This window comes from Pan troglodytes, chromosome 12, assembly GCF_028858775.2.
Source record: "Pan troglodytes isolate AG18354 chromosome 12, NHGRI_mPanTro3-v2.0_pri, whole genome shotgun sequence".
Classification (NCBI taxonomy): Eukaryota; Metazoa; Chordata; class Mammalia; order Primates; family Hominidae; genus Pan; species Pan troglodytes.
The window spans coordinates 11096076-11122466 of NC_072410.2; the positions used below are offsets into that span (position 1 = coordinate 11096076).

The following is a 26391-nucleotide window of genomic DNA, read 5'->3' on the forward strand; positions in this document are numbered from 1 at the left end:
AAGCTCCAGTACAATGTTGAACAGAAGTGGTGAGAGAGGACATTCCTGTCTTTTCCAGATCTTAGGGGGTGTCTTAGTCTGTTCGGACTGTTACAACAAAATATCTTGGACTGGGTAACTTATTAACAACACAAATTTATTGCTCACAGCTCTGGGGGCTAGGAAGTCCAAGATCAAGGTGCCAGTAGATTCAATGTCTGGTAAGAGCTTGGTCTGTGCCTCATAGATGGCAACTTCTTATTGAATCCTCACATGGCAGAAGGGGCAAACAAGCTCTCTTGGGCCTCTTTGATAAGGGCAGTAATCAAATTCATGAGGATGATGCCATCATGACATAATCACTTTCTATAGGTTGCACCTCTTTTTATTTTTAATTAGACTTTAAGTTCTTGGATACATGTGCAGAACGTGCAGGTTTGTTACATAGGTAGGTCGCACCTCTTAATACTATTCCACTGGGGATTAGGTTTCAACATACGAACTTGTGGGGGACACAAACATTCAGACCATAACTGGGGGAAAGCTTCTAGTCTTTTGCCATTTAGTATGACGTTAACTATGGGTTTTTTTCTGTAGGTACCCTTTGTCATGTTGAGATTTCACTCTACCTCTAGTTTGTTGGTATTTTTTTTTTTATTATGAAAGGGTATTTCATTTTGGCAAATGCTTTTTCTACAACTATTGAGATACTCATAGCATTTTTGAGTTTCTGTCCTATTCATATGATGTATTACATTAATTTTCAGGTGTTAAACCATCTTTGCATTCCCAGGATAAATCCTGCTTGGTCCTGGTGTATAATTCTTTTCATATGTTGCTGGATTTGGTTTGCTAGTATTTTGTTGAGAACATTTGCTTCCATATTCATGAAAGATATTGGTCTGTAGTTTTCTCATGTTGTCTTTGGTCATTTTGAGCATCAGGGTAATTCTGACCTCATAAAATGTGATGGGAAGTGCCTTCTTCTATTTTTGGGAAGAATTCATGAAGAATTGGCACTAATCATTCTTATTCTTTTTCTTCTCTTTCTCTTCCTTCCTTCCTTCCTTTCCTTCTCCTCCTTCTCTTCCGTCTTTTCCGTCTCCCTCCTCCACCCTCCCTCCTCCTCCCTCCTTCCTCTTCCTCCTCCTTCTCCTCTTCTTCTTCTCCCTCTTTCTCCCTTCTCCTTCTCCTCCCTTCTCCTTCTTTTTGAGACAGGGTCTCACTCTGTTGCCCAGGCAGGAGTGCAGTAGTGTGATCATGGCTCACTGCAGCCTTGACCTCCTGGGCTCAAGCAATCTTCCTGTCTCAGCCTCCTGAGTAGCTGGGACTACAGGTGTACACCACCATGCCTGGCTAATTTTTTAATTTTTTTTTTTTTTTTGTAGAGAAGGGATTTCGCCATGTTGCCCAGGCTGGTCTCGAACTCCTGAGCTCAAGTGATGCACTTGCCTTGGCCTCCCAAAGTGCTAGGATTGCAGGCATAAGCCACTGCACCCAGGCTAATTCTTCTTTAAATGTTTAGTAGAGTTCAATGGTGAAGTCATCTGGGCCTGGACTTTTCTTTGTAGGTAGTTTTTACAAATTACTAATTGAATCTTATCACTTACTACGAGTCTATTCAGATTGCCTATTTATTCTTGAGTCAGTTTTGGTAGTTTTTATCTTCCAGGAATTTGTCCATTTCATGTAAGTTGTTTTACTGACAAAATGTTATTCATTATATTCACATATTCCCTCTCCTTTTTTGCTCTTTGTTTTCTGTATGTCTTGTCTTCTTTGTTCCTCCACTGCTGTCTCCTGTTTTGTTCAAAAAATTTAGTAGTTTACCATTTTAATTCCTTTCCCATTTCTTTTAGTACATTTTTTAAAAGTTATTTTCTTAGTGTTGCCTTGGGGTCTACCAATAATGCCTTATTTTATTTATTTATTTATTTTTTTGAGACAGAGTCTCACTCTGTTGCCCAGGCTGGAGTGCCATGGCACAATGGCGGCTCACTGCCACCTCTGCCTCCTGGATTCAAGCAATTCTCCTGCCTCTGCTTCCTGAGTAGCTGGGGTTACAGGCGCGTGCCACCACGCCCGGCTAATTTTTGTATTTTTAGTAGAGACGGGGTTTCACCGTGTTGGTCAGGCTGGCCTCAAACTCCTGACCTCGTGATCCACCCACCTCGGCCTCCCAAAGTGCTGGGATTACAGGCATGAGCCACCGCACCTGGCCAATAATACCTTAATTTATAAGATTTTAGTTCTGAGTAAAACCAGTTTTAATAGTATGCAAAACACCTGCTCCTGTATGGCTTCTCTCCTCCTCTCCTTTATGCTGCTATTGTCACGAGTTGTATTTTTACACATTATATGCCCATCAACTTAGATTTATCAATAATACATGTTTCTTTTAAATATACTAGGAGAAAAAAAGAGTTACAAACAAAAATACATTTATACTGTCTTTTATATTTGGCTAGTTATCTTTACTGGTACTGTTTATTTCTTCAAATGTATTCAAATTACTGTTTAGTGTTCTTTAATTTCAGCCCAAAGTACTTACTTTAGTTTTGTTTTTTTTGTTTGTTTGTTTGGTTTTTTTCTTTTTTTGAGATGGAGTTTTGCTCTTGTTGCCAGCTGGAGTGCAATAGCACTGTCTCAGCTCATTGCAACTTCTGCCTCCTCAGTTCAAGCGATTCTTCTGCCTCAACCTCCTGAGTAGCTGGGATCACAGTTGCCCACCACCATGCCTGGCTACTTTTTATATTTGTAGTGGCGACGGGGTTTCACCATGTTGCCCAGGCTGGTCTCGAACTCCTGACCTCAGGTGATCTACCCGCCTCAGCCTCCCAAAGTACTGGGATTACAGACGTGAGCCACCGCACCTGGCCTACTTTAGTATTTCTTGCATGGCAAAACTACTAACAACAAATTCAGTTTTTATCTCAACTGTCTGTATTTCTATTCATGTTGAATGGATAGTTTGCTTGGATATAGAATTCTTGACTGACGGTTTTTCTTTCAGTACTTTAAATATATCATCCCATTGCCTTCTTACCATCATAGTTTCTGAGGGGGAAAAATTAGTTGTTAATGTTACAGAGGATTTTTACTAGGCAATGAGTCACTTCTCTCTTTCAAAACTCCATCTTTGGTTCTGGTTTTCCATCATTTGATTATGATGTTTCAGTACAGATCTCTTTGAGTTTATCTTATTTGGAGTTTGCTAATCTTTCTGCTTAGGTAGACTGTTTTTTGTCAAGTTTGAAAAGTTTTCAACCACTATTTATTCAAGTATTTTTCTTCCTCTTCTTCTTCTCGTACTCTCACCATGTGTGTGTCTGTATGCTTGAGGTTGTTCCACAGGTCTCTGAGATTCTGTTAATTTTTCTTCATTCTATCTTCTTTTTGTTCCTCACACTGAATAATCTCAATTGACCTATATTCAGATTCACTGATTTTCTTCTACCTGCTCAGATCTGCTCTTGAGCACCCTCTAATAAATGTTTTGTCTCAGTTATTGTACTTTTCATTATAAGAATTTTCATTTGGTTCATTTTTATCATTGCTATCTCTATTGACATTATTTGGTCAAACTTCATTCTCATACTTTTGCATTTATACTTTTTTAGCTCATTGAATACTTACAAAACAGCTTACAGTTTTTGTCTAGTAAGTCAAACATCTGGTCTTTCTCAGGAACATTTTGTTTTGATGCTCTTTTTTTTCTTGTGAGAGATACACTGTCATTTCTTTGCTTATGTCATAATTTTTTGGTAAATACTAGACATTTTAAGTAATATAATGTGGTAACTCTGAAAACCAGTTCCTTCGCCTTCAATGGTTTGCTATTGTTACTACTTGTTATAGTAGTTGTTTAGTGAGTTCTCTAAACTAATTCCGTAAAGTCTGTATATTTTGTGATATGTGGTCACTGAAGTCTCTACTCAGTTATGTAATGGTTAGACAATTATTGGACAGAGACTTTCTTAACCTCTCGGAACCAGTAAATCTCCCAGTCTTTGCCGAGGTGCTTGTGTGTATGGTGGGGCACACCTTCAGCACTCATTCAGGCAGTTTACAACTAACTCTGCCTTAGCCTTCACTTCTTGTTTGTGGTCTTTGCTGAGCATGCAGAGCCCTATGCATGCATGTGACCTTTTAGATTCCTGTAAGTATGTTGAAGGTTTTTCAAAGGCCTTATGGTCATCTCATTCTTCAGACTTTCCTTTTAAGGTTTTTGGTCAGTGTGTTGTTTGCTTTGAATGTTATTTTTTGCTTTAGGCAGCTGTGACATTAAAAAACATGCCTGTGAATACTTTTAATAAGTATCCCCTGGAAAGAGGCATTTAGCACTGGGAAAGCTGTGACTCAGGTCAAATAAAGACAAGCCTTTCTAGCAGACTCCACTGAACCCCAAGGAAATCTCCACTTATCAAATGAAGAAACAGAGAACTGGAATTATGACCAGGTAGAGACAAGAATTTGGAAGCTGAAAAGACAATGAAGTCATATGAAATGACGTAGCAAGTGGTCACCAAAGCATATAAAATGTATTTCAAGTTTTGATGCCCAGTCCAACCCTTCTGTGGCATCTCTTTCCCCCTGACAATAAGGACCAGAGGTGAGAAAAACAAACTAGGAGGCAGTCTTCAACCCTGGTCTGAGGGAACTGTAGCCAGTGACGCTTTCCTGGTCCTCCATTTCCTCATTTGTAAAATGATCTTAGAGGCTCTTTCCAGCTTTAAAGTTTTAAAATATACCAAAATAACTGTTTTTCCAGGGCAGTGCTGTGTGAATTATTTTTAAGTTTTTTTTCTTCATCCCCAAATTTGTTTAGTGGCATTTGGTAAGTAAATTTATAAAATCTGTAAAGGGAAGAATTAGAGAAAAGAAAAAAGATTAGAACTCTTCAAGAGACATTACTTTGGCACCACCTGCTGGATAGCTTTCACATTTTTTCCTGTGCATAAACTTCCATTGCAGCTTCTTGTTTTTTCAAAATGATTTTAAGGAAATACTGTCAAAATTATTTACATCTGAAATCAGATATAAATCAGGTCAGCCTCTGACCAGATGTAAATATCAGGTCACCTCTGTTAATGTAGCTGTACATTCCCTATCACTTAAGGGGCATAAAACTTGCTCTGGGTAACTTCATCTCAACACAAGTGAATCAATCCTGGAATGTGTTTGAATTTCATATGCCATTTGTTTCAATTGAGTCTCAGTCACACCTCAATCATTGCTGTACCTTCCACGTTAACCTTAGCTGCCTCCTGAAGGCTATGCACCAGGCACTTTAGATACATTGTCTTACTTAACCTTCTCTAACAAGCAAACAGCACTTTGTTAACCGAAACTCCTCTCTCCTCAGGACTTCGAGGACAACCCTTCTAGGATGATTCCCACCAGTATTATACCAGCCTTGCCACCTGCCAGGATGGTAAACTATCAAATTATTTAACCTCTCTCTCAGTTTTCTAATCTATGAACCAAGGGAACTAATACTTCATTGGCTACTGTGAGAATACAGTGGTTACCAAAGCCTGGCACTCTGCAAGTGCTCCCAAGTCTGCCAAAATTGTCATCAGTCTTATGACAACAGCCCTTCCTTTCCCTCTGGGACTATCCATCTTGTCCCTCTCACTCCTCACATGTCAAAGGTGGGAGAATGTCCATGAAGAAAATTCTCCATGTCCCATCTACTTACAGCAAGATGGATTTTTTAAATTAATAAGATTAAGCTGTGAACCAAGACACACTTTTCTAGATTTTCTGATACATAGTCTAAGGCACTATTATTATTATTATTATTATTATTATTATTATTATTGAGAGTCTCACTCTGTCGCCCAGGCTGGAGTGCAGTGGCACAATCTCGGCTCACTGCAAGCTCCGCCTCCCAGATTCACGCCATTCTCCTGCCTTAGCCTCCCGAGTAGCTGGGACTACAGGTGCCTGCCACCATGCCCAGCTAATTTTTTTCTATTTTTAGTAGAGATGCGGTTTCACTGTGTTAGCCAGAATGGTATCGATCTCCTGACCTCATGACCCACCTGTCTCGGCCTCCCAAAGTGCTGGGATTACAGGCGTGAGCCACTACGCCCGGCCTTTTTTTTTTTTAATTATCTTTATTTCAAAATAATAATTAATTATGTAATTATTTATGTAATTAAGAATTATGTAATTACTTAATTCTGTAACTTTACAGAAAAGTTGGAAGATAGAATGCATTTTTTCTGAACCATGAGAGTAAGTTGCTCTACCTTATTTTTACATAGATAAGCATTCACATATGTGCCACTGCATCACAGTTCTTATAAGTATTTTTATTATAAATTCATCATAATTTAATGGCTATACAATATCTCATAAAGTAGCTGGTTAAACCATAATTCACTTAACTATGATATTGTTTGTCTCTAATTTTATTTCTACTTTAATATTATAATAAACACTTTTGTGGAGAAACTTTATTCTGTATTTTGAATCATTTTTTAAAATATCACCAGAATTGACATTATTCAAAGGTTATAAACACATTGTTGAACTTTTCACAAAAAAGGAAATCAACTATATTACCATCATTAATAAGTGTGCTCATTTCATCAGACTTTGAAAGCAAAGGGATTTTACAAATATACCATAGTACAAACTTATGTTAATTTGATTTTTTAAACTATCCCCTATCTTTTGTTTTGCATTTCTTTACTACTACTGAGGTTGAGCACTTTTCCATGTTTGATTAGCTGTGCCTCCTGTTTTAAGAATTTTATGTCCTGCCATCTACTGGAGTCTATATATGTCTATATGTCCTACAGATTTATATAATCTAGCACCAATAAATACTATCAAGAATCAATCATTCAAATTCAGAGCATTTTTATTAAAAGAACAAAATATTAAGGCACAGAATACATCAATCTTTCAAATGAAAACCCTTCAAACGGTTATGTCCTACATTCAACGAAACTTCTTCCAAATTACGGAATAATTTAACTTTTTAAAATAGAAAAATACAAGTTCTTAAATGCCTAAAATTTCTCCCCAAATAAATGTTTTCTTAGTTTTAATGAAGTCTCTTCATGCAGTACTGAGCTCCAATATTATAATGTACACTTCCTTAAAAATCTAGTTTTGCCACTTATATACATTCAATATGTTTAACCAGTATATTAACCAGTATATTAACCAATATGTTAAACTTCTTTTAAGTATAAGGCTTGGTATTTTGTATTGCTTATTGCATGCTTTGATCATACAAAGACACAAGTACCAGAACTAGTGATTATAAATCTAGCATAGCATCTGTCAACTTTAGTCATGTACAGCCTAGTGCAACAGACTCGAACTTTTTTTTAAAAAAAGGATACATAACTCAAAATGTATATGTACTTTTTTATACTTTCAGCTTGACAGTATAGTAATGTAAACATTGTACTGTAATACAAGGGGAAATGGTGGTATTTTCTACAGGATGTGTAAGTTAAAATATTATTTTCTTTACAAGAAAAATATGGGAACATTCTATCATCTCTCAGGCTTAAAAAATTCACATATTCACATATTTTTCCTTATTTTTACAATAAAATTAATTGCTATCTAAAGCAGATATTTAAATACTAATCTAAATCAAATCATGAAAATTCCCTTTTAAGCAAATGTCACACATCATATGAATGAATGGCATAACCAGAACACTTAAGCATTTTGCCTAGAAAAACATCAAACCAGACCCGTATCCTCACTAACAGTGAGACCCATCCTGACGGGGGCATGCTAAAAGTAAACTGATTTGAGTGCCTCAGAGGCCCTGATGGCCAGTTTCAGGAAACTGTGCAGAAGCAGGGATGATGAGCTGCTCAGTAGCCCTAGGTATAACTTCTCCTGGTGTCCTTCCTGTGAACTACAGCTATGGCACTACAGCACCCCTCTTGCGTATGTAAGGGGCCTAAGAAGACCCTTCATAGAAATACTCGATCCAGGTCATCAGTCATCAAGAGATGGCACAAATATTACTGAAGGTGACAGACAGCACATGCCCTTCTAGTAACAGTATTTGTAATGAGGTTACTAGGAGGGAATTCTGCTTTCTCTGGATGGAAGAAAAGTTTGCACTGCAGCCTGTAGCTGAGCTACAGAGGTAGCATCATTTATCCTACCAGCTGTAGAAAGACATGTTTTGGTAAACATTACTGAGATTCTGTCAGAGACAGTTTCCCTTTATTAACATACTCACCATTAACTCCACACTCCCACTCTACCAGATTTGCAGCTCCTACTGCCTGCAAGCCCAATATTCCACATTTTAAAATTCAACTAGAGCCACATAATGAGTAGGGGGTCAATCTGTCTCAAAACTTGGGGAATGGGGTATTAGATAAAAATGTTACTGGGCTAAGGGGAGAATACAACAGAACATAAATGCTGGGAATTATAGTGGGTGGGAACCCATTACTGCAGCAGAAACTGAAATAAGAAATGGAATTCACAATTGTTAAACTACTTTTTTTTTCTCCCTAGGAAGGATATCCCAAAGCAAGGGCATCTTGAAAAACATGATTTTCTCGGTAATGTTTGCCAATACTGTTCACTTTCCACATGGTCACGACTGAAAACACATTTACCAATATCTTTCAAGCGATATGACTACCAGAAATAGATCTTCTTTACTACCCTCTCTGAAATGAGTAAACAAGAAATAAATTCAGAAGGTAGGCTTTTGAAAGAAAAAGAAAAAAAATTGCTTGCGGCTTCACAGTGAAAAAAATTGGAGTGTTTGTGCCGGTTAAGATTTTAATGTTTTCTTAATCAAAATTCTCTGAAGTCATTCTCAATTTACAAGGTTAGAACTCCTTCAAAGAAAAGACATACAAGACTCTAGCTTTAATTATTATTCTAAATGTCCACTAGCCCTGTATCTTTAGTCATGAAAGCAGCAAAACATTCACATTTTCATCATACTACATTCAATTGCCTTTCAAGTTTAGAACATTCTACATTTTAAAAAAAGACATTAAAGCAAAAGATTTCATATTACACATTATAAATATATGATGTAACGAAATAAGGTATAAAACATGGTTGAAGCTTAAGAAATTAATTATAAAATCAATAGTGATGTAGCATGCAACTAAATGTATGTTTTTATTATGAAATGTAATATGCCAAGATTATGTAAAAGATACAGTTCTAATTTCCACAAAGTTCACCAGTAATGGGTCTCCCAGCTTGCCAGTTAGGAAGTGCTCTGGGGGAGCCACGTGGCCACCACCCACCCCAGCAGACTCAGCAGCATCGCATGTACACATGGCCTGAGTGAGGGACAATGAGGGTAATTCTTTGGTAGTGACCCTGAAGACATCTCTCTCTGTGCACTTGTGTTCCCCTGAGCTCAGAGAAGACCTAACTCCATGATTTGATGTGCATGATGAGACTCAAACAAGGGCTTTGTATAGATTTTTTAAAAAGGGTGGGTGGGGGGGAGTGGAAAAAACCTATAAATATGCCTATATTCAAACATTAACTGTTTTACTTAATATCAAATCACTTCAGTACGAATGTTGAAGAAAAGTATTATTGCATCTAGTAAACCCAAGACACAGAGACACGGATATACTATACTCCAGAAAATCACAATATCTACCTCAAAGGTGACTAGAAAAAAGACCAAGGGTATTTATTAAAAAACATTTTTCTTTAATCTGGAATTGTCATATGTTCCAGAGAAAAGAGGGAGAACCCAAACCCACAGGCCTGCCACCTATCAGCTAAGAGGCATCTGTGCAGATCTTTATCATAATACTTTCCTCAGGTTATTTCCAAATCCAATTTAATGGATATTCAACTGACACTCAAGAGTCAGCTTTAAAAGGACTGTAGAACCTCCTACCATCTGAATTCTTCATTTTGATACACAGACTTCCAAGATAACACAATAAAAATTTTTAGGCAATATCAAATCAAAGCTCACTTTCAGTCTTGATGAAGGATAGTCCTTCAGGCTTAACTACATTTCACTTATACGGGTTCCAATCACATTATCTTTTCTGAAGAGAACATTTTTTCAGCCATTTCAGATCTGGTCATGATTTCCTGAAGAAAAAAAAAAGAAGATATGTATCAACATGTTGATACTACTTCCAGAACCCTAACAAAAATTTTCTAATCTTTCAACAGCCACATTTAGGGAAACTAAATATATTCCATAATATACATGGAAATATTACATACAGAAAATAAAAGGCCAAGTACAGTGACTCATGCCTGTAATCTCAGCACTTTGGGAGGCCGAGGCGGGAAGACTGCTTGACGCTAGGAGTTCGAGACTGGCCTGGGCAACATAGAGAGACCTCATCCTTATAAAAAATTTAAAAATTAAAAAATAACCATATAATCCATACTCTCCAATAATGTATAGTCAGTTATCTGCTGAGAAGTTCAGAAAACTTCAACTTCCTGCTAGCTAGAAAACATGTCAAGTTCAGAATCTCCAATGAGAGGCAGGAATAGAGCTAAAATGGATTTCTTAGGCCTAGCTCATCTAGAGATTTGCCTCACTTTACTAAATTAATGTATTATTGAAATTACAAATGAATTATTTATTAAAACTTTAAATACAGAAAGATGTAGTATAAAATTCCTTTTAAAGGGGCATTTAAATTACTTTTAATCTACATGCTACATCTTTCTGTAGAGTTATGAATCTTTCTGTAATGCTCCATCTTTCTGTAGAGTTATAAATCTTGAAGTTTAACTGTTTTGCAGCAAGGCCTTCTCAAACCTTCCCATCCCAGTACAGTCAAATAACAGACTGATGCCAAAATCATTTCCTTCTCTTTCAACGTATACAGCTCTGGCCCCTCTTATGTGCTACAGCCACCATACAAGTTACAACTTAGCTACCACTAACTTCCCTCCACTCGTCCTTTTTGAAAGTTAATGTTCCGTGCATCCAGTCTTTAATTCTTACACTTCAGATTTCTTCCCGCCTTGTGCCACACAACTTAATGTCCAAGTGATCCACAGCTAATTTTTTTCCCAAAAACTTTCCTAAATCCACATCCTCTATCCAAATTTCCTGCTTAGTAAATGAAAATGAGATTGAAACTTTAATATCTCAGCAAAATGTCTACAAGTATCAGAGATTAATTTAGATAAACTGCCATCTTAAAATCTTTTAAACTCAAGATTTCATAAAATAATCCTTCATTTCTTTCATACCAATAAGTATTTATCTTGTTCTTGTTTGAAATGGGGACTTTATTCATAAATCCTTTCAACTTTACCCACAAATCAATTCATAGCATCTTTCTGTCTGTTCAATTTATAATAATCTTAAAAAGTAGCTTTCAGAACTTCTTTCTGAAATACATCTCTACTTTGTGAAAATATCAGCTCCAAGGAAATATGCAAAAATATATTTTACCTCATCTGAATCCACTAACACTGGAAGAGCTCTGAAATAAAAGGGAAAAAAAGGTGATAATGTTGTTAACAGTAAGGCCAGTGTATCCACGAAAGCCGAATACAGGCACATGCCATGGCCCACTAATTCTCACTCCTGGGTATCCACAGGTGACAGAAGGGAGCATCTAGGCTCGCAGACAGACATGCAGGAGTTTTCGCAGCAGTGCTGTTCTCAATAGCACTCAACTGAAAATAACCCCAATGGGTAAATTGCGGGTTATTCAGACAATGGAATACTATACAGCAAAGCAAATGGATGATCTATTGAGGGATAAAATTTTAAAACCTGACACAAATAATCTACAGTTGTAGACTTCAAGACAGCAGGACCTTTGGGAAAGTGGGCTCCTGACGTGAAAGGGAAATAGGAAATGGGCTTTTTAGAGCACTTAGTGTTATTCTGTTTTTTGATCTGGGTGACGATTACACAAATGTGCTCATCCAAAAATTTTATTGCGGACCTAACCCGTTTATGAGTAAACACATTATGAAAGGTGGTATTTACAGAATCCAGCATTTGCTTAACTTCTGTGTCATTATGACCACTGCCTGGATGTCTGCCAGCAAAGGGTACCAGAGAGAAGTGTTATATAACAGAACTTTTGCTCAACAAAGATAATATAGATATAAAGAAAAGACGAATGTAACAAATGTTAAGTAAGTTTAATCTAGCCTCAATGTGCGACAGAGGTCTGAGGGAGGAGAGCCTGAAGGAAATGTCCAAGTTCCACAGTTTTGCCATGAAAGAGCCACGCACAACGCCAGAGGATGCTACCTACAGTGCGGTCCATGGTGAAGCCAGGAGGGCCAGGAGACTGACTAGGTGTGAGGAAGGAGCCAAGGCAGACTGTTTGGAATAATACGATTAAGGAAAATATGGGGGAGAAGACGGCGTTAGAGGAAAGGTGAACCAGAAGGCAGTCTGCTACATGCTTGGCACCTTGTTTAGAGCTAAACACTAGCAATATCAACAACGGTCCCTGCTATGACGTTAATGACTACTTAAAACTTATTAAGAACGATTCAGTGCATTAAAGAGGGAGATAAGCTATGCTAATGTCACCTTCATGGGTTATCGAAGATGAGGAAATTCACAGTGAATATCATACCAATATCTCATAATACATATCATGTGGTTATTCATGATCTGTTTAAAATGTCCCATGACTTATAAAATTTTTGTTCCATTTCCACAGATGTATAAGGGGAAGGCTTTTCTCTGTGTTTAAAGTCTAAATACTAAACTTGCTATGTAAATTGTACATTAATTTTGGATAGTATTGGGCTACATTTCTTGTGTTAATGTTTTCATAAGTGAAGAAGCAAAGGTTCCCAAGAACCTAAAATTTTGGAAATCATCTTAGATTATAGAGCTCTACTCATTTCACATAAATGGTTCATGAAGACATCAAATAAGAAGTTCAATCTTCTATATTTCAAAGGATTTTTTGTAACCAAGAATATATTTCTATCTACAGAAAAAAATAGTAGAGAATGGTGGCTTCCTCACATGCAAAGAGAACTACCTAGGAGCCTTATTGGTTTCCAGCAAGAAGTGATGGCACAGTAGGAGGTAAGCCTGCTTAAATAATTTCCTTCTAAAATGCTTAGTTATGAGTTTCCAAATCTGGAAAATAATGGTGGCCACCTAATTTGAATCTCTCCATATAGTCTTGCTCAAAAAACCATAAAATTACTAAGGATCACAAACAAAACCACAAAAGACACATGCCTTCAGCATTACCAGAAAAACACCACAAACTTGAAATTATATGTAAATAGAGAAATAAATGTCAAATTCCAACAGATTCCCTGCTGTGACTGCAAGCTCATGGGTACACAGAGTAGGGAAACAGAGGGTTGAGAGACTTTGGGAAAAATAGTAGAGGGGTGGGAGGACTCAGACAACCATAGACAAAATTCAACCCCTCCAAAAAAGCCCAACACTTAGTGCCAACAGACTGAATAAAACCAGTGACTTGGAAGAAGTTCACAGCACCTGCTACAAGGAAGGGGCTCAAATCGAGTGGGACAAAAAGTAGCACCCTTGAACGATCATTGTTTTCAGGAAAGGATGATATATAAAAAAGAAGAATATTCCTTGGAGATGTGATCGTGTAGTAAATAAAAAGAAGACAGTAAAAAGTTGGGGGGGGCGGTGGGAGAAGGTCTGCAGAAATAAAAGAAAAACAAAACAACACCAACCTCTCCTACTCCATACCATCAACGTCATCCATAAAAGAAACTACAACTCATGCGCACTGATGGAAAAAGGCACTCAAACCAGGAACCTTCATCATAAAATCTCTCAGAATGGGAAAACAAAATCAATTCCATATAACAGTGCAGGAAAGAAAAAAGAAGGAAAATGAAAATCAAAACATTTTACAGTAGAAGAAAACTATAGTTATAACACACAATACTCCAAATTAAATACAATAACTTAAAAAGAACATTTGGCAATATTAAAAACATTCTACAGTAAGAAATCTAAAAACCAAGAGCAGAAGTAGATAAAAACAAAGCATGAAGAAATTCAAAGAATCAATCATAATCAGAAAAAAAATTAAAGAAAAAGACAAAAATGATTCCAGTGCAGTGATGCAGAAAATTACAAGGCACCCAAGGGAGAATAAATTCAACAGAAATCTTAATGTGTGGTAGGACAACAACATAGAAAATGAAACAAAGAAGGAAAAAAGGATCACAGAGAATGTGATTACAATACAAGAGAGCAAGTAAAGCTGGACAGAAAAGGTCAGATGATCCCTTCCACAAAAAACACTGACAAAACCTGGACCAAAATGTCAAAAATAAGTAGCTGGCCGGGTACAGTGGCTCATGCCTGTAATCCTAGCACTTTGGAAGGCCGAGGCAGATTGATCACCTGAGGTCAGGAGTTCGAGGCCAGCCTGGCCAACATGGTGAAACCCCGTCTCTACTAAAAATACAAAATTAGCTGGGTGTGGTGGCGCCTGCCTGTAATCCCAGCTACCCAGGAGGCTGAGGCAGAAGAATCACTGGAACTTGGGAGGCAGAGGCTGCAGTGAGCTGAGATTACGCCACTGCACTGCACTCCACCCTGGGTGAAAGAGCAAGACTCCGTCTCAAAAAAAAAAAAAAAAAAGTAGCTGAAGGCACTGGAAAATGACCATGGGACATGGATCTGAGAAGCTCAACAAATTCCAAGGAGGATAGACAAAAAAAAAAAAAAAAAAAAAAAAAAAAGACCATACTTAGGCATATCATAAACACAATGCAGAAAGCCAAATATAAAGGAAAAATCAGAAAAACAGCAAAAGATAAATGTCACATCACACACATGAGAACAATACAATTAATGACTACTTTCTCCTCAAAAACAACAAAAGCCAGAAGATATTGGAAAGACATGTTGGAAGTGCTCAAACAAAAGTCAATCAAGATTTCTATATCCAGCAAAACTATCCTTTAAAAAGGAAGGAAAAGTAAATACATTTTCACAGAAATAAAATTGAGAGAATTTGTTGTCAGCAGACCTATCCTATAAGAAATATTAAAGAAAGACCTATAGGAGGAAGGTCTTAGCTCATATATAGAGGAAAGAAAGAAGAAAAAGTAAATACATGGGAAATATAAAAGAATATATACACCCATATTTTCCTTTTCTGACTGCTAAAATAAAAAAGTATAACAGTGTATTGTTAGTTTCATAATGAATAGGCAGTTCTTACTTTGCACAGACTATTTATACATTAATTTCAGTTACCACAGTTTAATTAAATAACACTAGTCCCCCAACAAGACAGTTTGAATTCCATAGTTAAATATATTTAACACTAGTCCCCAACAAGGCAGTTTGCATTCCAGTAATTCATAAGTGCAATGACATATCACTTCATAGTCACTAAGAGCTAAAATCAAAAAGGTGGACAATAATAAGTGTTAACAAAAAGTTTGGAGAAGTTGGAACCCTCATATATTGCTGATAGGATTATAAAATAATGCAGCTGCTTTGAAAAACAGCTTGGCACTTCCTCAAAATGTTAAACATAGAGTTACCATATGATCTAGCAATTCCACTTTAGGTATACAGCCAAGAGAAATGAAAATATATGCCCACACAAACCTAGAATTATCATATTCATAATGACGAAAACTAAAGAGAAAGTGAAAATCCTGAAGGCAGACAATTCCCCAGCCCTTGTCACCCAAAAAAACCTCAACCCACACAAACAAAACCCATATAACATGTGGAGGAACACAGATAAGAACTAAAGCAGACATCTTTCTGAAACTATGAAAGCCAGAAGACATTCAAGTGACCAACCTTTTAAGTGTTGAAAGAAAAAAAAGGTCAACAAAGAATTGTATTCCCACAAAAATTTATTCAATAAAGGTGAAACAAAGACTTTTTCAGACAAACAAAAATCTGACAGATTCACTACCAGCATACCTGCACTACAAGAAAGAAATGTAAAGGCAATTCTTCAGGCAAAAGGAATATCATAGTACACAGAAGCTATCTAAACAGAAACCAGATGGGGGCTAGGGAGGGAAAGACCAATATGTAAAAAAATTTTATCATACTTGGCTATTCTATTTTTCACTATGGAAACAGCTATCTGGAATTCTTGTGTCAAACAGAACATAGATAAAGAAGATCCTGAATAGCTCAAAGTTTCCAGAGGCGATTCCTATACTCATGTTTTTCCTCCAAAAGCCTCCTCACAATACATGGTGCTGTGGTTACCTTTAAAAAAAAAAAAGTTTACATACATTTGACGATTTCCATAATAGATAAAAAATGAAATGATCCTGATAATGGCAGATCAGAAAAAGCTAGAGTTGGTTAGAGGCCACTAGTTTTAAAATGGTTGCTGTACCGTGAAAAACAAAACAAGCCAGGGTTTTGTTTTCTTTGTAGTTCTGTAAGGGCCATGGACTGGTGATAGGGGCTTACCCAAGTACATGGAAGTACGAGGTTTGAAAAGCACATGACAAAGGATGAGAACGATCCCTTTTAAACTACAGCCTAAAATTTACAATCAAACTGTAACAGAAGATAACTTACACATCTGTGAATGAAGAGGGAATATTTTCTTCTACCCACTTCAAATCTTCATCCTGTAGAAATATTTATACTTAGCATTTGCTTAATATCACCTGACAGCAGAATTTTTAAAACAGAATATATATATAACTTAAGTGTTTAAATGTAAATATTTGACATTCTTTTAGTTTCTACATATGTCCTAAGTTGGCACTCATGCCATACAGAAATTATGCCACTGTTTTCTTACACACGCAAAAATTAGATTTCAGATTTCTACACTTCTTGGTTTTAGTTGGATGTATGAAATATTATTTTTTTTGTCCTGAGAAATCACAGTAAAAACACAAACTTCATTTGTCAGATAGAAAATAGCAAGGATATTGAATTTTTGCTTTGCCACACTCATTATGCCTCCTAATTTGTTCAAGTTCTTATATAATGAGTTTATAACTTTAAAAAAAAAGATGATAATACAAACATTCTTTTTTTTTTTTTTTTTTTGAGACAGAGTCTGACTCTGTCGCCCAGGCTGGAGTGCAGCGGTGTGATCTTGGCTCACTGCAACCTCCGCCTCCCAGGTTCAAGCAATTCTCCTGTTTCAGCCTCCTGAGTAGCTGGGATTACAGGCACATGCCACCACATCCGCCTACTTTTTGTAATTTTAGTAGAGATGGGGTTTCACCATGTTGCCCAGGCTGGTCTCGAACTCCTCAGCTCAAGCGATCTGCCTGCCTCAGCCTCCCAAAGTGCTGGGATTACAGGCATTAGCCACTGGGCCTGATCTCAAATATTCTAACTTTAGAAAAGCCTATTTATTTGTATCACTCATTTATGCTCATCTCCCTACAGGAGGCAAGAAAAGGAAAGCAGGTCAGCTGAGATAGCTATCTGTCTATGTCTATCTTATCTAACTACCTAGCTATCTATTTTATCCATCCATCTATCCTTTCTATCCATCCCTCCAGTCTATGTTATCCATCTTGTTTATTTATCCATCTGTCGAATCTATTAGAGAATCTGCCAAATCTAACAGATAAAAAATGTCTTCACATATTATCTATCCTGTCAGAACTTATATATGCATACATAAATTTTTACATAGTATTAATCACAGCACATATAGTTATAAGAAAGGAAAGTATAAAACTATATGATAGACATTTCCATTTTACATCGTTGTCTTCAAAAACATTTTTATGCATAAATAACATGCAGAAAATATTTTTTAGCTCATCTCTGCCCAATGTTTTACAATTTTATTCAAGCTTCCCACTTCAAAAAAAAAATCTGTTAATTTTGGTAACCGTGTAGGTAACACATAAAGTTCTTTACCAACAGATAACAAATGTTATTTTAAAATGGCTTCAAAAATCACTTTCATATGCTGAAAAGTTAACACAAGCTTTTATTGGAACAAAGCTTTCCCATCTCGAACGTGCAGATGAACAGCCTATGGAATCTTTTCGAAAAGCAGATTCCAATTCAGGAGGGTCCAGGGTAGGCCTGAGACTCTGCATCTCTAACAAGTTCCCAGATGATGCTCATGCTGCTGGCCTAGGAACAGCAGGTGAGAAGTGAGATCTACAATGAAGGTATTTCAGTTATGGACAACCAGGATTGCTACTTGGCAACACTAATTTTTATAACAACAACAACAAAATCCTAGTAAAAACTGTTCTTCTGAGAGTCAATGAATATGACACTCGTATAGCCCTCTAAAGTAGTGAAGACTAAGGAAGACTAAGATTGTACTAAATATATACCATACTCACAAAGTTCTCAGAAGTGGCAGGCTTAGCTGTTCCATTGGAAACTGATTTTGAGGCTCTTAATTTTATTCCTTCGGCTACGAGAGACATTATAAACATATATATAAAATCACAAAATAGTATTTTCCTTTAGAAATTTAATAATCTAATAAGAAAAAATACTATATCTTTTTAGAAATGGAGGGTTAATAATGGACACTTTAGGCAGGATGCTGGATTTACCATTTGGGAATGTAGGAAAGATATATGAAAAAAGGTCACAGATTTTTGAAAACTATTTGTCAGAACCACCAGGTTTTCAAGTTTCTTGTTTGAATCCTAGTTTTAGAGTTTAAACAAACAAGGATACATGCATACATATTTCCTTAACTGCAATTATTTTAAAGTTTATGGATTTAAAAATCTTCAGGATTCATGGTACATTCAAGAACAAAACACATCTTTGGGTATGCTTTACATCCCTGATGTACAAATTTTGAAATGTGCGTATGGCATAAAGAAGACAGGAAAGATCAAGATTTCTTTCATATTTGACCAAGGCTCTTCTGCATGTTTGCAGTTTCAGTGGAGCAAAGGCTAAGTGTCTGCCTCACTGGAATCTTGGGCAAAGCAATTAACTTCCTGTGACTTAGTGTTTCTGACTATAAACTGGGGATAATAATAATTTCTACCTCATAGAGTTCTAGTGGCCATTGAACAAGTTAGCACATATAAAATGCCTGACACACAGTCTATGCCCAGTAAGTAGTCACTTTTGTTATTACCCTAATTTACAAATATTGCTTCTCCATAAACTAGAACAATTATAACATAAGCTGATGTAATAAATAAAAATGAGGTTCCTCAATCCAAAAATGTTTTCCTGGGACATTCGAAACCCCAACATTTCTCTCAGAAGGGGAATACAGTGATTTTTGAACACTGAAGCGTGTGTGTGTGTATATATATATATATTACAAATTTTAAGTGTACAGTCTGAAGAAACCTGACAAATATATACACTTGAGTAACTGCCATGCCAATCAATACAGTTAACATTTCCATTATCACAGAAGGTTCTTTAAGTTCCTTTCTGGTCAATCCCCACCTCACCAAAAGCAACCACTGCTCTGATTTAGATAATCATCTAAATCATGCAACACTTTCATGCAAGATAAACATTTTTGAGATTAAGTTATGTTATAGAGTGTTGGTTACTTTTTATTACTGAAAAGTATTCCATTGTATGGATATACGGCAATTTATTTATCTTTTCACCTGTTCGTAGATAATTGTGTTACTTCCAGTTTTGGACTATTAAGAATAAAGCTGCTGTAAACATTCTTGTGTTTCTGTAGACATCTGCTTCATTTTTCTGGGTAAACCTTAGAGTGGAACAGTTGAACTGTATGGTAGGTATATGCTTAACTTTGTAAGAAGCTGTCACATTGCTTTCTAAAGCGGTCATGCTATTTTACATTCCTTCAAGTACTGTATGAGAGAGCCAGCTGTTCCACATCCTCTCCAATAGTTCATGCTATCTATCAGACTTTTTAATTTTAACCATTCTAGCAGATGTGTGGTGGCAGCTCATTATGGTCTTAATTTGCATTTCCCTGATGACTGATTATATTGAGCACCTTTTAACGGGTTTATTGGCCATTCCTATGTCTTCTTTGAAGTGTCTACACTAGTCTTCTGCTCATTTTTTGCAACATAGGTTATCATTTATTGATTTACAGGAATTCTACTTATATTCTGGATATAAGCCCTTTGTCAGATATATATGTACTGAGAATATTTTATCTCCCACTGTAGCTAGCCTTCTTATTTTCTTAAATTCTTCCTGATGAGCATAGATTTTAAATTTTGCTAAAGTCTCATTTTTTAATTTAATGGTTACTGTTTTTCGTGTCCTAAGAAATTACCCCATCCAACGTCATTAAAATATTTTCCTTTTTTCTTCTAGAAGAATAACAGTTGAAGCTGTTCCATTAGGTCTGTGATCCATCTTGAATTGATTGTGAGATGTGCAACAAAAGTCTAATGATTTTTTTTTCTACACATTTATCCAGTTGTTCCAGTACCATTTATTAAAAAGACTATCCTCTCTTCATGTAAGCCTTGGTGCCTTTGTCAAAAATCAACTGACCACACATGCATGGGTTTATTCCTGGACTCTATTTTACTACCTTGATGGATTTCTCTATCCTTATGCCAATACCACACTGTCTGGATTGCTGTAATCTGAAATAATTATGTCTTGAAATCAGCATAAATCCACTAATTTTATTTTATTGAGAGATAATTCGCATACCATATTGAAGTACAGTTAGATTTTGAGATATTCACAGAGATTTGAGATATTCACCACTCTCCAATTTTGGAAAATTTTCATCACCCCACAAAGAAACCCCAAACCCATTAGCAGTCAGTCCCTACTTTCCCCCTCCTCTAACCTGTGACAAGCACTGATCTACTTTCCGCCTCTACGGACTTGTCTATTCTGGACCTTTCATATAAACAAAATTATACAGTATGTGGTCTTTTGTGATTGGCTTCTTTCACTTAAAATAATGTTTTCAAGGTTCATCCATGTTGTAACTACAAGAATGTTAAGGATCTTCTACGTCTTTTGCTTTTCCATATACATTTTAGAATCAACTTAACCACTGTATTTTTTTTAAGTCAGCTAGAATTATAATTGGGATTGCACTTAATCTGTTTATCAGACTGGGAAACTGACAGCTTAATACTGAGAGTTCCAATTCAGACACAGGTTCTATCTCTACATTTACTTATTCTAAAATTTATCTCTGCATTGTTTTATAGTGTTCATTGCAGAGGTTTTACGTATTTTTCATTAAACTTATTCCAAGTATTTTATTTTTGAAGGTATGGTAAATAACATTTTAAACTTCACCTTCAATTGTTTTCAGTTAATATGTAGAAAAACAACTGACTTCTGTACATTGGACCTATACCCTATGACTGTCACAGTCACTTAGTTCTACCGTACTTTTTCTTCTCTTTAGACTCCTTGGGATTTTTCCATACATAACCTTGTTGCCTGCGAATAAACACAGTTTTACTTCCTCCCTTCCACATGTTCTTTCTTGCACATTCTTTGGAGTTTTGTTTTGCTTCTCTGCACTAGGTAGGACCTCCCATACAATGCAGAATCAAAGTGGTATGTACATACCCTTGCACTTTATCCCTAATCTTGAGAAGAAAGTGTTCACTATTTCACCATTAAATAGAATTTTAACTGTGGAGTGTTTTCATACCATTTTAGAATTAGTTTGCTGAGGCTTTTGTTATTTGTACCCACTGAGATACTTTTGTCATTTTTTTCTTCTTTCTTCTTTTATTTGTACTATTTTATTTTTATTTTTATTTATTTATTTATGTTTTTGAGACAGAGTCTTGTTCTGTTGTCCAGGCTGGCGTGCAGTGGCTTGGCTCACTGCAAACTCTGCCTCCTGGGTTCATGCAATTCTCCCGTCTCTGCCTCCTAAGTAGCTGGGATTACAGGCACACACCACCACGCCCGGCTAATTTTTGTATTTTTAGTCAAGAGGGGGGTTTTGCCATGTTGGCCAGGCTGGTCTCAAACTCCTGACCTCAGGTGATCTGCCTGCCTCAGTCTCCCAAACTGCTGGGATTACAGGCATGAGCCACCGCACCCAGCCTTATTTGTACTATTTTAATATGATGAATTATACCGAGTGATTTTCGGAATGTTAAAACAGCCTTGCAACCCTGGGATAAAGTCCACTTGATCATGATTGTCTTTCTATATTTTGCTAGATTTTATTTGCTAATATTTTTAAAGAATTTTTGTATGCCCACTCATTAATGATATATTGGTGTATAATTGGTCTATAATTTTTGGTCTATAATTTTTTCTTGTAACGTCTGTTAGACTTTGGCATTTCAGTTGTACTGGCCTTTTAAGTACTCCCACCTCCTTTACATTCTAAAGATTTTGTGTAAAATTAGAATATTTCTTCCATTTCTTCCTTAAGTATTTGAAAGGACTCACTAGTGAATCCATTTGGGCCTGGTACTTCATAGGAAGATTTTAAATTAAAAAAATTTTTTTTAAATTTCTAATAGATCAGAGCTATTCAGACTTAGTGGCACAGGGTTAGAATTAAAATTGGGTTGTTGTATGTATTTTTCAATGAACTTGTATTTTTCAATGAACTTGTCTGCCTCATCCAGATTGCCCAATTTGTTACCATAAAGTTGTTCATAATATTTCCTTATTTACCTTTTTTACCATAGTAATGTCCTCTCTATCATTTCCAACATTAGAAGTTTGTCTTACTGTACTACAGTTGACCTTTGAATAATATGGGTTTGAACTGCTCAGGTCCACCTACATGCAAGTTTTTTTCAATAAAAGTGACACCATATATGTCTGCCTTTGCTGCCTCCCCTTTCCTTCTACCTAATAACATTTTCTTTGCTCCACCTACCTTATTGTAAGAATACAGTATAAAATACATATAATATACAAAATATGTGATAACTATGTTAACAGTAAGGCTTCTGGTCAACAGTTGACTATCAGTAGTTAAGTTTTGGGAGAGTCAAAAGTTATAAGTAGATTTTCAACTGCTCAGGAGTTTGGTGCCCCTAACCCTACATTGTTCAAGGGTCCACTGTACTTTCTCTTTATTTCTGGTTTAGAGTAGCTAGAGGTTAAGCCACTTTTCACTAAGCTTTTCAAAGTAATTACTTTTAGATTTGATGATTTTTTTCTATTTCTTTTCCTGTTTTCTATTTCATCGATGTATTAGAGAACCAAAACAGAAGGTGAAAAAGAATGTTACTAAGAGAAGCAAAAGTAAGAGGACAAAAAAATGAAACAAAGATAAAATTACCCTCCACATCTGAGTTACTTATTGATGTTGCCTTAACAGATGCTTAGATTACAATAAAATTAATAAAATGATAAAATGCTATGTAGAAAATAACAGAAAGAATGAAAATATCATTAAAACTTTAAGTAGAAATGCTTTCAGCATGATCAGAAATTACAGGTGTGCATACTTTAAAAAGAGCAAGAAGATGCAACTCAAAGAAACTTAGCAATCATCAAGATGAACATTATTTAGCAGCTAAGCACAATATACATCAAACCATTCTTATGAAAAACAGTGTAACTATTTCAACATTTTACGAAATGAGTAACAAGCTCAAACTACAATAGTCTTCAAAATTTCATCACTGACCTTTCTGTTACTGTCTACCAAAATAAGGTTTCTGAAGATAAAAGTTTTTAAAATATTTTATAGAAAAAAACAATATATGTGACCTTGCATCACGGGTAAAGGTACAATATTTCTGTTGCAATATGTACAATGGTCATTTAAAAAGAAAACATATTACTCACTTAAATTTTCAGAAGTTACCATGAATTCCTCAATTTCATCATCAGAATCATCTATTAAGGGCATGAAGGCATATCTATAGCAAAAACAAGGAGTAGTTTTACTAGTATGTTTAAACTTGTTCAATTTTCAGTTTATATCTAAAAGCCATTGTATAAAAAATCTACATTTAAAAAATTTCTTATACTTTAAAATAATGAAAACATAATTATTTTCAAATTAGCTAAAATTATCATTAAGAAATTGTGAAACTGGAGCTCTCAAACCCTGTTTGTAAAAGCATAAGTGGGTAAAATCTTTCTGCAAAGCAATTTTGCAATATTTAATGTTGAGGGAAGGGAACTTTCTGCTGTTTCTTTCTCCATGTCAGGTTTACCTCTTTGCTCACCACTTGTCAGTTTATTCCCTAAAAAAAGAAAAGTTGCTAATCTGATTGGTGAAAATAAAGCCCACTGAATGGGCCACAATTCCTAGGGTGATAAGCTCAAAATACTGCTGATGGAGTGTGAATCAAGACAACCTTTCTGGAGGGTCATTTGGCAATAGCCATTAAAGTAAAAATTCATTTACCTTACATTACACTAACAAAAGTTTGCCAAGATGATGTCCAACAGCATTCTGAAAACATTATTGATAATAGCAAAAATCTATTTTGTAAACAAAATGTCTAATAACCAGGGACTGCTTATATAAATTATATTACATTCATGTTATAAAATGCCATAAAACCATTAAAAGTAATGTGGTAGATCTATACATGCTGATATGGAAAGATAGTTGTTTTTTTTTGTGTTTTTTTTTTTTTTTTTTTTTTTTTGAGACAGGGTCTGGCTCTGTTGCCCAAGCTGGAGTGCAGTAGCAGTGGCATGATCTCAGTTCACTGCAACCTCCACCTCCTGGGCTCAGGCCATCCTCCCACCTCAGCCTCCCAAGTAGCTGGGAGTACAGGCACATACCACCGCACCTGGCTAATTTTTGTATTTTTTTGTAGAAAGAGGGTTTTGCCTTGTTGCCCAGGCTGGTCTCGAATTCCTGGGCTCAAGTCATACACCCACCTTGGCCTCCCAAAGTGCTAGGATTATAGGCGTGACCTTAAACAGGAAGGTACAGAACAGTATGTGTATGTATATGCGTGTGTGTATATATATATATGTATTATTGTATAATTTTAAAAAGGACAGGAGAAACACACTGATAGAGGTTGAGTAGCCTTTATGCAAAATGCCTGAGACCAGAAGTGTTTTGAGTTTTGGATGTTTTCAGATTTTGGAACATTTGCATTATCCTTACCAGTTGAGCATCCCAAATCTGAAAATCTGAAATTCAAAATGTTCCAATGAGCACTTCCTTTGAGTATCCTGTCCGTGCTCAAAAAGTTTTGGATTTTGTAGCATTCTGGATTGGGATTTGGGATGTTGAATCTGTACATACTTTTTCATTTTTTCCTAAAGGATGGACAAGAACTTAAGTTCTCTCCTTGGGGCAAAGGGATAAAGCAAGGAAGCTGAGGCTTCCTATCACATGCAGTCTCAAGTACAACTTTCTGAACTTGACACTCAAGTCTTTTGTCATTTTGGCCGTACTTCTCCCTTCCAGCTTGATCTCCCTCCAATATGAGTATGTGGTATTAACCAAACTGCATGTCTCACTGGCCTCCAAAGTATCTCATGCCTTTCCCACCATCCCAGAAAATGGACACTCTTTCCCAGTTCAGTCATTCGCCATCCTATTCCTTTCCTCAAGGTGTAATGTAAGCGCTGTCGCTTCAAGAAGTCTTCCTCAACCCTCTTCCATCTTCCCTTTGACTAGTCTATACATCTCTTTTTTCACTGTCTTGCATTTGTTTTGCTTATCTCCCTACTTGACTGTATACTCCTTAAAAGCAACTATTCTCCTGGTTTCTATAAACGTGTTCTTGACACTATAGAAGGTGATCAACAAATCCTTGACGACTTGAAATTGCCCATGTTAGGTACCTCTGATTGTTTGCTGATGGTCTCCACAAAAACATGATTACAATAAGGATAAGCGAAAAAAGGAAGCTCCAAAATGCATCGTCAACCCAGCGTTCCATCCAATCCTAAAATAAGGACAATTCAAGCATGAAACGTTAATTTTCTGATAAGCATATAGGTTTCCCATTCAAATAATGTACAATGACAAGTACTAATGAAATCTTTCCAACCAGTAAGTCTTCCAAATAAACAAGCACATATTTTTTCAAGAAACCTATATTGTTCAAAATGTTTCTAAAGGGTTGTTTAACGTTACAAATATTCCCTGCCATAAAATTTTTGGGTTAACAGAAAGATTTCAAAATCAAAAGATGCAAAACATATACTTAGGATTTCAAATGGCAAATACTAAGGTCAGAAGGCCCAGCCTCTTCTTTTATTAAATTGTCTCTAAGGCAGCAAAAGCTCTGGATTTTCAGAGGGCTTTTTGTGATTATTTATATGGCACTAGAGACTAGCTCCAAATCTCGACAAATCCCCAAAAGAGGACCTTTCATATTCTAAGTGTAAGAATATATCTTCTTCCAACATGAGAACCCATAGAAAACATCACTCGACTCGGGAGGCTGAGGCAGATAATTGCTTGAACCCGGGAGGCGGAGGTTGCAGTGAGCTGAAATCGCACCACTGCGCTCCAGACTGGCTGACGGAGTGAGACTCTTCTCAAAAAAAAAAAGAAAACATCGCTCGAATGCCCATACTGAACACACGATCCTAGAAACATGCCAGTCTTAAGATTTCTAGTCCATCTA

The 26391-nt window shown here is 36.2% G+C and overlaps 1 protein-coding gene across 3 annotated transcripts in view; it reads right to left on the minus strand.

The window, feature by feature from the left end:
• Positions 1-6835: 6835 nt before the first annotated feature.
• TMEM87B (transmembrane protein 87B) overlaps positions 6836-26391 on the minus strand; it is a 61296-nt gene continuing 41740 nt past the window's right edge. For 2 of the 3 annotated variants that reach the window (XM_063789423.1, XM_063789422.1), the window contains exons 14-19: positions 25601-25704; positions 23627-23700; positions 18247-18320; positions 16493-16545; positions 11399-11429; positions 6836-10065 (exon numbers count right to left, since the gene is read on the minus strand). In XM_063789423.1, the coding sequence (XP_063645493.1) occupies positions 10006-10065; positions 11399-11429; positions 16493-16545; positions 18247-18320; positions 23627-23700; positions 25601-25704 (396 nt within the window). In that variant the 3' untranslated portion in view covers positions 6836-10005. Of the gene's footprint in view, positions 10066-11398; positions 11430-16040; positions 16172-16492; positions 16546-18246; positions 18321-23626; positions 23701-25600; positions 25705-26391 lie in introns of those variants that run through there. The other variant, XM_063789424.1, reaches the window with a different exon arrangement.